The sequence below is a fragment of the Rhineura floridana genome, chromosome 10, assembly GCF_030035675.1.
Source record: "Rhineura floridana isolate rRhiFlo1 chromosome 10, rRhiFlo1.hap2, whole genome shotgun sequence".
In the NCBI taxonomy this organism is placed as follows: Eukaryota; Metazoa; Chordata; class Lepidosauria; order Squamata; family Rhineuridae; genus Rhineura; species Rhineura floridana.
The window spans coordinates 91,654,005-91,668,602 of record NC_084489.1 but is presented as its reverse complement, the minus strand read 5'-3'; the positions used below and the strand labels follow the sequence as shown (position 1 = coordinate 91,668,602).

At 47.8% G+C, this 14,598-nt stretch overlaps 1 protein-coding gene across 7 annotated transcripts in view; it reads right to left on the bottom strand.

The window, feature by feature from the left end:
• The window catches only part of SMARCD3 (SWI/SNF related, matrix associated, actin dependent regulator of chromatin, subfamily d, member 3), an 81,460-nt gene that overhangs the window by 22,613 nt on the left and 44,249 nt on the right, over positions 1 to 14,598 (bottom strand). For all 7 annotated transcript variants that reach the window (XM_061586563.1, XM_061586565.1, XM_061586564.1 and 4 more), the window contains 5 exons: positions 9,488 to 9,699; positions 5,537 to 5,579; positions 4,695 to 4,817; positions 3,195 to 3,317; positions 2,768 to 2,863 (listed from right to left, as the gene is read on the bottom strand). In XM_061586563.1, the coding sequence (XP_061442547.1) occupies positions 2,768 to 2,863; positions 3,195 to 3,317; positions 4,695 to 4,817; positions 5,537 to 5,579; positions 9,488 to 9,690 (588 nt within the window). In that variant the 5' untranslated portion in view covers positions 9,691 to 9,699. The remainder of the gene's footprint in view (positions 1 to 2,767; positions 2,864 to 3,194; positions 3,318 to 4,694; positions 4,818 to 5,536; positions 5,580 to 9,487; positions 9,700 to 14,598) is intronic.

Genomic DNA, 14,598 nt, shown 5'->3' with positions numbered 1-14,598 from the left:
GTACTCTGTCAAAAGCTTTTTGAAAGTCCAAGTATACTATGTCAACCAGGACATCTCCATCTATATGCTTGTTAAGATTCTCAAAGAACTGTAACAGACTATTGAGACAGGACTTGCCCTTGCAGAAGCCATGCTGGTTCTGTTTCAGTAAGGCTTGCTCTCCTATATACTTGGGGTTTTTTAATAATACTTTCTATCAGGTTTCCCCAGACAGACATTAAGCTAACTGGCCTGTAATTTCCAGGATTTCCCCTGGTTTCCTTTTTTAAAATTGGTGTTACATTGGCCACTTTCCAGTCCTCGGGTATGGAGGCAGATCTGAGGGACAAGTTACATATTGCTATTAGAAGATCAGCATTCTCACATTTGAGTTCTTTGAGAACTCTCAGGGGGACGCCATCCAGACCTGGCCATTTGTCAGTTTTTATTTTGTCTGTTAAGCCTAGAACCTCATCTCTCGTCACCACATTTGCCTCAGTTCCTCAGACTCCCTTCCTGAAAAAGTTCATTCAAGCACAGGGGTCTGCCCTATATCCTCCCCACTGTGAAGACCGATGCAAATAATTCATTTAGCTTCTCTGAAATCTCCTTATCCTGCTTTAGCACACCTTTGACTCCCTTGTCATCCAGGGGTCCAACCGCCTCCCTAGACAGTCTCCTGTCTTGAAGGTATTTTAACAATTTTTTGTTTTTTGTTTTTAGCAATGTGCTCCTCAAATTCCATTTTAGCATCCCTTATGGTTTTCTTGCATTTCTTTTGCCAGACTTTGGGTTCCTGTTCATTCTCCTCATTTGGACAAGATGATTCCAATTTTGAGGGAAACCTTCTTGCCTCCAATAGCTTCTTTGACTCTGCTCGTTAATCATGCTGGTGTTCTCTTGGCCCTGGTGGTCCCTTTCCTGATCTGCAATGGAGCTTCTCATATTGTGTTTTTAAACAACTCCCAATTGTTTTGGAGTGATTTGATCCTCTGGACTTAGTCTTTCAATTTCCTTTTTACCAATCCCCTCATTTTGGGGAGATTTCCCCTTTTGAAGTCAAATGTGACCGTGCTGGATTTTCTTGGCAATTGGCCATTTACACGCATGTTTAATTTAATAGCACAATGGTTTGATAACACTTGTATCTCACACCAGATCCTGGGTGCCACTTAAGTCTGGGGTTGCCGTCCCACTGGTCGGTTTCCATGACCAACTGTTCTAGGACACAGTCATTTAAGGTATCTTGGAATGTTACTTCTTTGTTGTGACTGGAACACAAATGTAGTCGTCTGTGTCAAGGTAACTGAAGTCACCCATTACGACAACTTTTCCTAGTTTAGATGCTTCCTCAATTTTCATTTTTCATCTCAAGATCTCCCTCAGCATTTGGTCAGGGCGATGATAGACCATCCCAAGTACTACATTACTCTTGGGGCATGGTGTCACCACTCACAACCATTCTGTGGAGGAGTCTGCCTCTTTGGGGGTTTCTGGCTTGCTGGATTCAATGCCCTCTTTCACATAAAGAGCGACACCACCTCCAATACGTCCTTCCCTGTCCTTTCAATATAGTTTATATCCAGAGATAACTGTGTCCCACTGGTTCTCTCTGTTCCACCGCTTTCTGCTATGCTCACTATATCAATGCTGTCCTCCAAGACCAAGCACTCCAGTTCTCCCATGTTGGCTTGGAGGCTTCTAGCATTAGTGTATAGACCCTTGTAAGTGTCTCTTTTCAAGTGTCCTTGCCACTTTTGCGTTGGCCTCTGGTACTTTTGCCTCTCTGGGTTGCTATCCTGTGCCCCTATTTCTAGTTTTCATCATTTTTGGTCTTTATTCCCAGGGAGAGACTTGTTCCAAACAGGACCTTCCCTCAGCTCCTGTCAGTGGTCCCCCCCTCCCTCAGTTTAAAAGCTGCTCTGCCACCTTTTTGATTTTAAGTGCCAACAGTCTGGTTCCATCCAGGTTCAAGTGGAGCCCATCCCTTTTGCACAGGCCGAGCTTGTCCCAAAATGTCCCCCAGTGCCTAACAAATCCATACCCCTCCTCCCAACACCAGCATCACATCCGCGCATTGAAACCACAAAGCTGTGCCTGGCTGGCTGGCTCCACATGTGGAACCAGTAGCATTTCAGAGGAAGCCGCCTTGGAGATCCTGGCTTTCAGCATCCTACCTAGCAAGCTAAATTTTGCTTCCAGGACCTCACAACTGCATTTCCTCATGGCATTGGTACCAACATGCACCACGACCATTGACTCCTCCCCAGTGCTATTTACCAAGTTAAATTTTCTCCCCAAAGAGGTAATAATGGCCACCAGCTTGGATGGCCTTAAAAGAGGATTCAACAAATTCATGTAGGATAAGGCTACTTGTGGCTACAAGCCACAATGGCTATGCCCTGCCTCCACTGCTGGAGGCACTGGGATCCACAAATGGGGATAATGCTGTTACGTTCAGGGCCTGCTTGCAGGCTTCCCAGAAGTGGCATCTATTTGGCCACTGTGAGAACAGGATGATGGACTAGATGGAGTCCCCCCCCCCGGCCTGATCCAGCAGCCAGGCTCTTCTAATGTTCTTCTCTACATACTAAGAAAGCCACAGAAATTTCCTATCAAGGGAAAGGTAATGCCCCCCATTCTCAGTGCAACAGGCAGCATCACAGGTGTGCCTGAAATAACCACATATAAGATGGAATAAAGCCATAGGAAGATTGGGCCAGCAGGAACGTCACTTGCCTTCTCCAGCAGGGCCTGGTTTCGAGCTTTGGCTGAGCTCACCACTTACCTCCACAAGATGATTGTCTGGTCCATACAGATCCTTGTCCAGTTCAATGACCAAACTCTTGAAGAAAGAGGAAAACTTCCTCTTCTGCTTACTGAGCTGTGGAATCAGGAGAGAGAGATACCGACAAAGTCCCTCTCTAGACCAACAAGAGCAAGGAAGGAGGCACAATGGGGGAGGGGCATCTCCCAGTCCCATGGAAAGAGTTGGAAACAGGACCCTCCAGAACCCCCAGACTGACCTTGGTGTCTCTCCCAGAATGACTCCTCCACTCCTCCCGCCTTCCTACGTGCCCCTTAAAGCTGGGACACGTCCCCACCTGAGGCCTCTCTCTTTCCCCCAACCGCTGTCATGCCTGGCCTCATTTCCCACCAGGCCAAAGGGGGTCCCAGCCAGCCAGCGGGAACAGTAAAGGCTCTCCTAGGCTTACATCATCAAGGAGTTTGCCCTCCACACGCAGCTCCCAAGAGGCTATGCTGCCATCTGAATCATCAGCATCCGATTTGGCAGGGTTGAAGGTGTTGGAGATGTAGAGCCGCAGCTTCCGCTTTTGCTATTGGACAAACAGAAGACTCAGACCAGGGGCCAAGGAAGGATGAGGGCTCCGTGGGGCACTCCACAAGAAGTGGACTTAAGGGTAGACTGTGGTAGGATGGGTTCTAGCATCAGCGGCCACAGTCATGGCGGGTCCAATGGTGGCCAGCCCTAACCACCCCAAGAGCCCCTTCTCGAAGGACAAACAGGGAGCATGTTGTTATGCAGGAAATGAAAGTCCCAGGAAGACTGACAGGAAGGTAAGTGTGAACAGACACAGGCAGGGACCTCACATCCCGCAGCTCAGAACTCTTTCTCAGAGCAAAATCCAGGCTTTCAGGGGCAGGAACCGAGAGCATGTCATATCCCCTTCCTCTATGCCAGCCGCTTCAGGCTAGCCTGTCTCCCTCCGTGGGTCCTAGCCGCAGTCAAAATTCCAGCTGCTTCACACACCATAACACTCCTGCTGGATCATCCTCAGTTCCCCCACACATACACACACACCCCTCTCAGGGGCACTTCTCACACAGCCTGCCTGTCAGTCAGTCACAAAGCAAATGTCAGTGACTTGGAGTCTCCTGGGGAGAACTCAGCACTGGCTGAGGCTTAGTATCTTGGGAGGGAGACCAAACCTGCTGGGAACTCATGCTCTTTGCCCAGGGAGGACTTCTCCTTATTTCTAAAGGATTAGGGAAAGGAACTCTGCACATGGTCAGAAGCATTTTTCAGCTGCATCCAAGCAGGGCAGCTGGCATCCTGGGTTGGTCAAGTTCACAACCAATCTTGACAACCCTGATCTTCATACCCAGATGTTTTAACATTTCTTTTTTCCATTTGTATCCCAACTTTTATGACCTTATCAAGCTGACACTCTATAAAAAACAACATATAAAACAACATTAAAATGCAGCTATTAAAACTATCAAATCTGCAAGATCAACTTAAAAAGGCATCGGCCTCACGCAGAGACCCCCTCCTTGCCTGAAAGCACAGGCCCAGTACCTCCCGTCCTGTGAGCCAGGATCTGGGAAAGACTTCTCAGAATCCCAAAGGAAACAGGCTACAAACACCCCCTACTGTTCCCCCTTCCTGCCCCTTATCTGAAGAGATGGGAAACCCGGCAGAGGCAGATCACAGTCCCGAGCATTGAAGGAGGGAGGGAGGGAGGGAGGGAACCCTCTTGGCACCCTGAGGGAGAGAACTGAGTGCGAGGAGGAAGAGGCAGCAGGATCCCTCCCACTTTGGGAAAAGGAAGGCATCTGGCAATGCCACAGTCACCCCTGAGCACAGCAGCAGATTTTAACAGCAATGAGAGGACAATGGGCCTGAGGTGAGGAATGGGGAAAATGTCACTGGCAACACCCACAGTTGGCACAGGAGCCTTCGCCCTTCATACCTTCATCGGTCTCTTCAGGGCCTCCTGGATGTCCACTCGCTTTCGCATGATCGTCTGATCCAGCTTACGCTCGAAAGCCAAGAGGTCCATGTAGGCTTGAGACTCAGGTACTAGCTCCCGGATCTGGGGGTCAAAGTATGGAAAGTTTTATTTCTCAAGAGGACAGAATGCTATGGAAAGCAACCTGCTCTTTTCACCTAATCAAGTCACCTGTGCAACGTGGCCTACTCTGATGCAAATGAAAAAAATGGTCTCATAAAAGATCACATGACATACTTTGCGCTTCCAAACTTGGATGGAGAGATGTGATTGGCAGCCCAGGTCATCTCTCTCAAGGGCTAAAATTCACCAATAAGAGGGATAAAAAATGCAGTTTCAGCACAATCACTTCCACATTTACAATCACTGTGCAACCCATTGGCAAAGGCTGTCCACCCAAGAGGAAGGGAAAAGAAATGGAGGTCCCACACTTGGAGGAGGAGAAGGGAGACGAGAACACCTAGGTGGGTGCCTGTTCCAGGCAGGCACATCTGAGCAGCCACAGCAGCCCTCAGGCCGCTTGCAGGAGTCAAGCCCTCCTGCGCTGGCACTCCGAGAGGCAGGATACGCTGTGCACTCCCTTCTCAGCCAAGGAGAAGCAGCGACCATGCCTGAGGCACCTGCAGAGGTAGGGAGGAGGGGAACCAGGCGCGCCAGAGGCCCACACTGCAACCCTGGCCACAGCCTCTGCCCTGCAGCTGGGCTCTCCCAGAGAAGGCTGTTCTTCTTTCGAGCCAAGAGGAAAGTACTGCAGGACCCAAATCATCAGGTGAGGAAGCAAAATAGAAAAGAAAGCAACTCACCCTCTGAGGGAGTATTTTGTCAGCCATTTTCCTCCTCTTGGCACTGTACATTTTTAAAGGGAAAAAACACACACACGTTACCATGGCGACCAATCTAGGAGTAATGAGGCCACCTGCTAAATTATGACACCTCTGCTGTGCAATCCTTGAAGGGAGGGTCTTGCCATGTCCTCCCATCCCACCCAGGACGGTGCTTGCCCACCCCTTGATCAGAGGGCCCTAGGCTGAGCCAGAGCAGCAGGGCAGGCACTCAGTGCCTGCAGTGTGAGTGTGACAGCCATTCTTAACATGACACCACAGCAGGAACAGGGAGAGCCGGGATCTGCTGCCATTACCACCTGTCTGCCTCGGCCACCTCCTGTGCCCAGGGCAGCTGGAACAATTGTCCCCCATGAAGACTCAGGAAGGGGACCCCTCTTCTTTCCCTCCTCAAATTGCCGCCACCGAAGGCAGAGGCCTCTGGCCAATGTGCAAAGCCACCCAAAGGGCTCCCTGTTACAGGACATGGCAGTCGGAGCTAGTGTGCTTCTGAACACCATTGCTGGACACTGCAGGCTGCTCTTGCGCTCAGGTCCTGTTTACAGAATTCCATAAGAGGCATCTAGCTGGCCACTATGAGACAGGAGGCTGGCTAGATGGGCAACATTTGGCTCTTCTAATGGCCTTGTGTTCTTAGAAACAACTTCAAAGACAGAGAGGCATTCAGTGAACCACGGAAAGGGCCATAGATCTGTGGCAGACCATCTCCCTTGCCTGCCAATCCCTGGCGGCATCTCCAAGTAGGGCTAAGAGAGACCTCTGCTTGAAACCTTGGACAGCCATTTCTGCCAGCCAGTTGAGACAATCCTGAGCTCTAGCTCTAGGGCCAGGTGCTGACTTGGAGGAGGCAGTCTCCTATGTGGAAAAGGCTCCCACAGACGTGGGACAAACTGCAGCCAGGACCTTTAGATTTGGGCCAACTAGTTTCTCACTAGGCTTTTAAGGTATCATGGTGAACAACAGGCAGCACCAGGAAAGCTCTGTAACACTTTTGTAGAAAGTTATATATGGAAGTGCGTGTGTGGTGCGTTTAATGCCAGTTGCAAACCGTTCAGGAACCCCTGGAGGGTTTTGCACTGCTGACCACCAAGTTGCCACCTCCTCCTCCTCCTCGCCCCCCCCATGCTGCCCCAGGCCACTGTCTCTTTCTTTCAGTCCAGCTCCTATGCAAGGAGTGGTTAATCTCTCCCCACCCCTCTCCCCAGGGACAAGCTAAGGAAGCAGGACAGGCTTTATCCCATTAGCTGCAGAGGGAGAGTCCTGCTGCCTTCATGGCATGGCTACAAGGCCTCAGGCTTGCCATGGCCTTTTGTTATGGAAATATGTATGCAGAGAGTAACAGTGGTCTGAAATGCAAGTGTGCCAGTGTGTGCGTGCGTTTACCTAAGAAAGTAGGCTTTTACCTTCCATCACGATCACTGAGACTTAAGACTTAGTAAAATAAGAAAAGCTACTTTATTTATAGAACTACATAGTAGATGGGAAAGGCATATCTAGTTCTAACTACCTAAGTTAGAGGCGCAATGGCCAGGCTTGGGTCTTGCCCTCATGGCTCAGGAGAGACAGCAAAGACAGAGATGTCTCCTCTCTCCTTGGACAGTGGAAGAAGAAGACAAAGGAAGGAGGGGCAGGTCAGCTTCCCTGAGCATATCAGTTTACAACGGAAGGAAGTCAGGCAGAGAACAGCACAGGAAAAGGTAGGCAAGCCTAGCCAGCTGGAGGACCTCACTCTGTCTTCCTTCTGGGATGAAAACAAAAGAACCCAAACAGGAGTTGCTCTTGCCCCACTTCCAACACCTTTCAGAGGCACAGAGGCCAGAATAAGCTTTCATAGCTGGCCCCGTAGCCACTAGAAGAGACAAAACAAATGCTGGAGGTGCCCAGGTTCCCTGAGACACAAGCCTGTAAGTATCCCAAATCCTTACAGTTAAATTATCAGGGGCTCTTTTGCAAGCCTCTCTAAGTGGGAAGGAGGGGCACATAGACTTTTCCAAACAAAATCTACCAAGGCATTGGCATTTGGGGCACTTGCGGGGGGGGGGGGAGCCGGCTGTGGAAATGGAAACTATCCAGCCAAACTCCCCATTGGCCACTAGAGGGCCTGTTCACCTTCTTCAGTGCAGCATCCAGAACTGCATAGAGCTTGGCTGGGAGCAGACTGGTCGCCTACAGCACAGCATTTCCATTGGCCACACCTGGAGGGGGAATGTGTTGATCTACTCATCAGCTGCAAAATCTCTCTGAAGCAGAATTAAAAAAACAAAAAACCCTCAAGCCGCTCCCACCAGGTTTTCCAGTAAAAAAGGAACAGGGTCTGACTAGCGTCTGTGCTCCCGTTTTCAGAAGAGAGAGGTGGAGATGCCCTGGAGCCAGCAGAACTGAAAGTGTGTTTCTACTCCTTATTTGAGAGAGCAGTTGGGGAAAGGGAGCTCTGCTCCTGAATGGATGCTGTGATGGAGACACTGAGATGGAAAGAGAGTTTGCATTCTCTTGGGACTGGCTATCTCAGCTGAAAATGGAGCAAAAAACTGAATTGGTTTCAGAAAGCACAGGTGAAGCAGTGAGGAATTTGAGCACCAACCCCCTATTTCCCCCCCTCTCTCGCATGCACACACACACAGCGCATGAAGATGAGAGCACAAATATTTGGCACCAAAGAGATGGCACAGCAAAGGCATCCTCAAGCACCAGGAAGGAACTGAGGGCCTTCAAGGTTGCCACATCTGCAGAGCTTGGAAGATTACTTTTTAAAAGTAATAAATTACAGTTACAGTTGCATGGCCCAAAAAAGTAGTAATTACCGTTACAATTACAATTGCTCTGAAAGTAACTGATTACTTTACTTTTCCTCCAAAGTAATCACTACAATTACATTTCAGTTACTTAAAAAAACACGCCTACAAGGTGCTGGCGTTGGCTGCTGCACATCTAATGAGCCTAAAACAACATTAAAAATAAACAAACACATACAGAGGTAGTAGAATAATTATTTTTATTCATAAGATAGCAATGGTGGTCTCTCTGCTGGTAAGGGTGGTGGGGAGGGAGGCTGAGGCCACTACTCAGATCTTTGCACGCCAAGCTAAGTGCAACCCCCTCCACTCAGCCAGCCAGCAAAATCTCTCTCACTTAACCACCTCCCAGACCCTGCCCTGCCACAAACTAAGGGACACTCACTCAAGCAAACATTTTCCCGAGATGCAAAAAAGTTAAAATACTGTAAACGCAGCACAGTAGCCAGAGAGGGTGGTGGAGGCCACTTTGTGTGCCAACTGCAAACACAGTATTCACACACACACACACAGTGGAGGCGACTTTGTGTGCCAAGTGCAAACACAGTATTCATATACACACACATTGTCATCTTTCACCCTCCACAGTTCTTTATCTCCATTCTGCTGCTGCCTCCTTCTCCTCCTTTATCCATGTTCTTGACCTCTGGATCCTTTTCCCCTCCACTCCATTCTTCACCCCCACTATCCATTTTTTTAAATAATTGTTTTCTCCACTCCACCCCGTCTCAGTCTCTGCCTCCTCCCTCGTCGCCTCCTGCCCATCCACAGAGCATGAGGAAAGAGCGATGCTGCACAGAAGCCCAGTTTGAGGCAAATGATTTTCATCCACAAATCAGAGGAGCAGAAGACTTCCCCTGCTCCCCCCCCCAAGTAATGCCCAAAAGTAATTCTGGAAACGTTACAATTACTCCACAAAAGTAGTAAAATTACTCCTAGTTCTATTACAATCAAAATGTAAAGGAATTACCCACTTGTTACTCAAAAAAGTAATGAATTATAAGTAATTTGTTACTTGTAACTAGTTACTTCCAAGCTCTGCACATCTGTCCCCACCCCCATGCACCTGAGGAAAGGAGAAGGGAGGTTTCTAGACACGCCACCTCACCCCAGCACTCACCTCCTGGGGCGGTTCTGAGCTGTTGCTGCCGCCTGCTGCTGCTGGGCTGCCTGCTGCGGGGCCTGCTGTGGGGCTGCCCGCTTGCGCGTTGGCTCCATCACGGCCTGGGGCATCCCGGGGCGCACAGAAGGGCTCCCAACATAGGGGGGGCCTGGGGGACCCATTGGAGCCCCCTGATGGGGCATGCGAGCACCTGATGGCATCCCAGGACGCTGGACAGAGAGAAAAGGAGAGAAAGGCACAGGTGAGTACTTGTTCCTGCCTCTGTGAAGAGGTGGTAGCAAAAGGAGCCGCCCAGAAAGCGCCTGTCCATGGCCCCACCAGAGAGGACAGCCTGCGCAGGTGAGAGTCTGTCCCAGGAGAGCAGGGAGGGGACATTCATACAGGCTCCTGGCAGCAGGGGAGTAAGGTTACAACAGATCGATTATATATATTTATCAATTACATGTGTTTATGCCCAGCACTATCTGCTGGCTCATTAAAGGTCAAAACAGAAACAGAACGATTGTCTGATCACTCACCAGTTATGGTAAAGTGGAGTGGAGGGCATCGGGAGAAATTTGGCATTTTGATCCAATAATATTATAGGAGGAAGAGGTTAAGAATCAGATACACAGACAAAGTGATGAGTATTTTCAAACCAATCAGGATAGTGTTAATGATTTGATCATATTATAGTTGGCATTTAAAGTTGTACTTAGAGGAGAAATAGTATTATTTTTGGAAAACATAAAAGGTTCAGACAAAGCAAAATAATATGATAAGGGAAGTCAAGGAACTGGAAGAACAACACAAACAAAGCCAATCAGTTCAAAATTATTATCAATTATTAGTGGCTAGACAGAGAGGGGTTATGTTAGACACAAAAAAGATGGAGGTAGCGTTCGCTTTTTTTTAAGCAAACTTATTTTGAGAAAGGAGCAAAACAGGACAAATTACTGTCATGGCAATTAGCGCAAAAAAAAAAGTTCAGCCCATGATACCAATTGTAGAATTATATACAGGACAAATGACAAGCAATTTTGAAGAACTAACAGAAGCATTCTTTAAGTATTACAAGTTGCTTTATAGTTCTCAGAATCTGCAGAGAAGAGATATTACGCTTCTTAAAAACTCTCAACATACCAAAAATATCTCAAGCACACAACAACAAATTAAACAGACCAATTACGACTATGGGGCTATTCAAAGCTATCCAAGGAGCAAAAAATAATAAAGCCCCTGATCAAGATGGTTTTGGAACTGATATATATCAAACTTACAAAAATACCCTGGTATCTAAATTAAAAGAATTGTTCAGTTATTGTGCTGAAAGGGGTAAAATTCCAGATTCATGGAATAAAGCAAGGGTAGTTTTGATTCCAAAGGAAGGGAGGAACATGGCCAAAATGGATTCATACATACCTCTATCTCTTCTTAATGCAGATTATAAGATATTGGTGAGAATAATGGCAAGAAGGACTAATAAAATCATTACTGATTACATAAGTCCAGATCAGATGGGACTCATCAAGGAAAGAAATCAGTATACCGTATAGGAGAGCAATTAATATTATAAATAAGGCTAAGATCAGCAAAAATCCTATGATTTTTGGTATTTTGGATGCCACAAAAGCCTTTGATGGAGTTGAATGGCCATATCTTTTTGAAATATTAACAGCCATGAATTTCTCCATCAAAATTAAAACATGGTTAAAACTATACATCAAACTCCAACAGCAAAACTCCAGATCAATGGACAGTTGACAGATGAACTGATACTGCAGCAAGGCATCACACAGAGATGCCCATTATCTCTACTCTAATTTGCCTTAGTAATTGAGCCGCTAGCCATACCAATTCAATCTCATCTAGACTAGTAGTCTGTTTTCACAGTGGCCACTCAGATGCCTGTGGGAAGCCTACAATCAGGACTTGAGTACCACAGCACTCTTCATCCTGTGGTTTTCAGCAACTGGTGTTTAGAAACACACTTCATCAGAAGGCATAGGTGACAGGGAAATGAATTTCAGTCACCTCAAGTGGGCTGTGGAGGTAGAAAATTTGAGAACCTCAAGTATGCATGACCACTCTGAAATAAAGCCTGCTGGGTTCAATGAGACTTGCTTCCATGTCAACGTGCACAGGATTGCACCCTAAGGGGAAAGGGAAAATGGTGGCACGGTTAACATCTACGGGCGATGCGGTCCCATTAACAACGGCCTTTATGGGGGTTTTCCTGGGAAATTCCCCCTCTGTTAGAGGCTACAACAGACTGGAGGTATGGGGGAGTCCCCCCCTGTTATGACATCCGCTGCCCTTTTCATACTGGACCTGGACACCGCTGTTGTAAGCTATCGGTGTGATTCAGAGGCGCTGCCCAGCAACCTCTCCCACGCCAGGCCGCTTTTGTCAGTGAACGATGTTGGGCCAGAGTTGGAGTCGAGGAGGGACTGCGGTCACTTGGTGGGTCTGACGCTGCGGCCCCGTCTTGGAGTTCAGCAGAGGGGCGCCTCCTTCCCCTGTGGGTTGACCACTGGGTCCCAGCTGGGTTCCCGTGGGCCCCAGATGTGGAGACGCCGTCGCTCAGCTTCGGCGACCTCTTGGAGGCCTCTGAAGGCTGGGGAGGGTCCTTGCAGCTGCCATTGCCGTTGTTTTACCACTTGGCTTGCACTCGCTTCGTCCCGGTATCAGCTGCACCTGCACCCCAGCGCCTCCACTTTCGGCTTCCGCTTTCAGCTTCGGCTTTTTCGGGGAGAGCATCTCGGTTGGTCTACAACCTCGAGAGACTGTTCATCTGCCCCCCCGCCCCCGCTGAAGCTGTTGGATGCTGGACGCTAAGACCAAGAGGGAGTGCCACTTTTGGCCTCGTGAATGGAGTACCACTTATGTTGCTCTTACGCTAGGTGCAGGAAGACTCGCACCGTGAACTTTTTATCTGAAGGCGCACCCTTGGGATTGACACAAGCGAGGCACCCTGATACTGTATTCTGAACTTGGTTCTATGACATTGTTTAATTATATTGTTTATTGTTATTGTTATACTGTTACAGTTTTTTCATGTTTCTGATATTTTGATGTGTTATATGCTGTATTGTACGTTGCTCAGAGTGGCTGGGAAGTCAGCCAGATTAGCGTCTAACAAATCAAATAAATAAAATAAAAATAAAAAATCTGCTCCTTCTGTATTCAGCATGGAAGTTGGTGTACATCAATTGAAAATCAGTTTATATACTGATGACATTATGCTTTCTTTAGAAAAGCCATTTCTGTCATTGACTAGGTTGGTGGTTCCCAAGTTCGGATAATTGGTCAGTTGCCTGCTTTGGATGGGGTCGTACTCCCTCTGAAAGAGCAGGTCCGTAGTCTGGGTGTACAAAGCCCTATACAGCTTGGAACCAGGATACCTGAAAGATCATCTTACCCCTTATATACCCAGTCGATCACTGTGCTCTGCAGGTGAGGGCCTCCTGCAGATACCATCTTATCAGCAGGTCTGTTCTGCACAACACAGGAAGCAGACCTTTAGTGTAGCGGGACCTACCCTGTGGAACTCCCTACCCTTAAAAATTAGACAGGTGCCATCTCTGTTGTCTTTTCAGCGCCTACTGAAGATCTTCTTCTTTCAACAAGCCTTTCAAGTCGACTCCTCATCCTAGTCTGCATCTGTGTTGAAACTGCTTTTAATGATGTTTTTAAAGCTTTTTTACAAAGCTGTTTTAATATATTTTAATGTCTGTTTTTATGATTTTTAGAGTGGTTTTTTTTGCCACCCTGGGCTCCTACTGGGAGGAAGTGTGGGATATAAATTTAATAAATCATCATCATCATCATTCAGCCTGGAGGTTATCAGTGCATGGGCAACAGTGGTCAGGCTTTCCTGGTCCGGAAACAGCTGCAGCTGTCTTACCAGCCAAAGGTGGTAAAATGTACTCCTAGCCACCAAGGTCGCCTGACAGAGATGGAATCAGGAGCACCCCCAAACTATGAACCTGCTCTTTCAGAGGGAGTACAACCCCATCCAAAGCAGGCAACTGACCAATTATGCAAACTCAGGAATCACAAACCCACAGCACCTCCATCCTACTAGGATTCAGAGTCAGTTTATTGGCCTTCATCAAGCCCACTACCAAGACCAGGCACTGGTGCAGGGCTTGCATGACCTTTCCTGATTCAGATGTTATAGAGGAATAGAGCTGGGTATTGTCAGAGTACTGCTGACACCTCCCCCCAAATCTCCTGATGGCCGCTCCCAAGGGCTTCATATAGATGTTGAACAATACTGGGGCCAAGATAGTACCCTGCGACACCCCACAGGCCAACTGCCAGGGAGCCAAAAGAAAATTACCAAATGCCATTTTCTGAAAGTACTATAACACGGTGCCTCTAATACCAATCACACCAAGTCAGCTCAGAAGAAGACCATGGTCAATGGTATCAAAAGCTTCTGATAGATCAAGTAAGAATAACAGGGCTGCACTCCCTCTCCTTCTCACAACAAAGGTCAGCCATCAGGGCAACCAAGGCCAATTCAGTCCCATAATCAGGCCTGGACCCAGATTGGAAGGGGTCAAGAGAATCTGTTTCATCCAAGAGTACTTGCAATTGCTGCACAACAACCCTCTCAATCATTTTCCCTAAAAAGATGGCATTTGTGACTGTGTGGTAGTCATCACAAATCAGTGGGTCCAGGGTGGGCTTTTTCAGGAGTGGTCAGATCACCACCTCTTTCAAGGTGGCTGAGACCACTCCCTCCTGCAAATACACATTGACCACACCCTGGATCCACTCAGTCATACCCCCTCGGCAAGCTTTAATACACCAAGGATTGAGAGAACACATTGCTGGCTGCATTGTTGCAAGCACCTTGTCCACATCATCAGAACACATCAACTGAAACTGATCCCAAGAAGTTGCAGCAGACATTGCACCAGACACCTCACTGGGGACTACAATATATGCAGATGAGGCATCAAGACCACTACAGAGGCAAGCAACTTTACCCTCAAAGTGACTTGCAAACAATTCTCAATAGGCTTCCAAATGATCTAAAATTCCATTTCCTGGAGTTGATGTTAACAGACCACAGACAATATGAAAAAGCTCCACTGGACACCTACTTGAGGATGTGA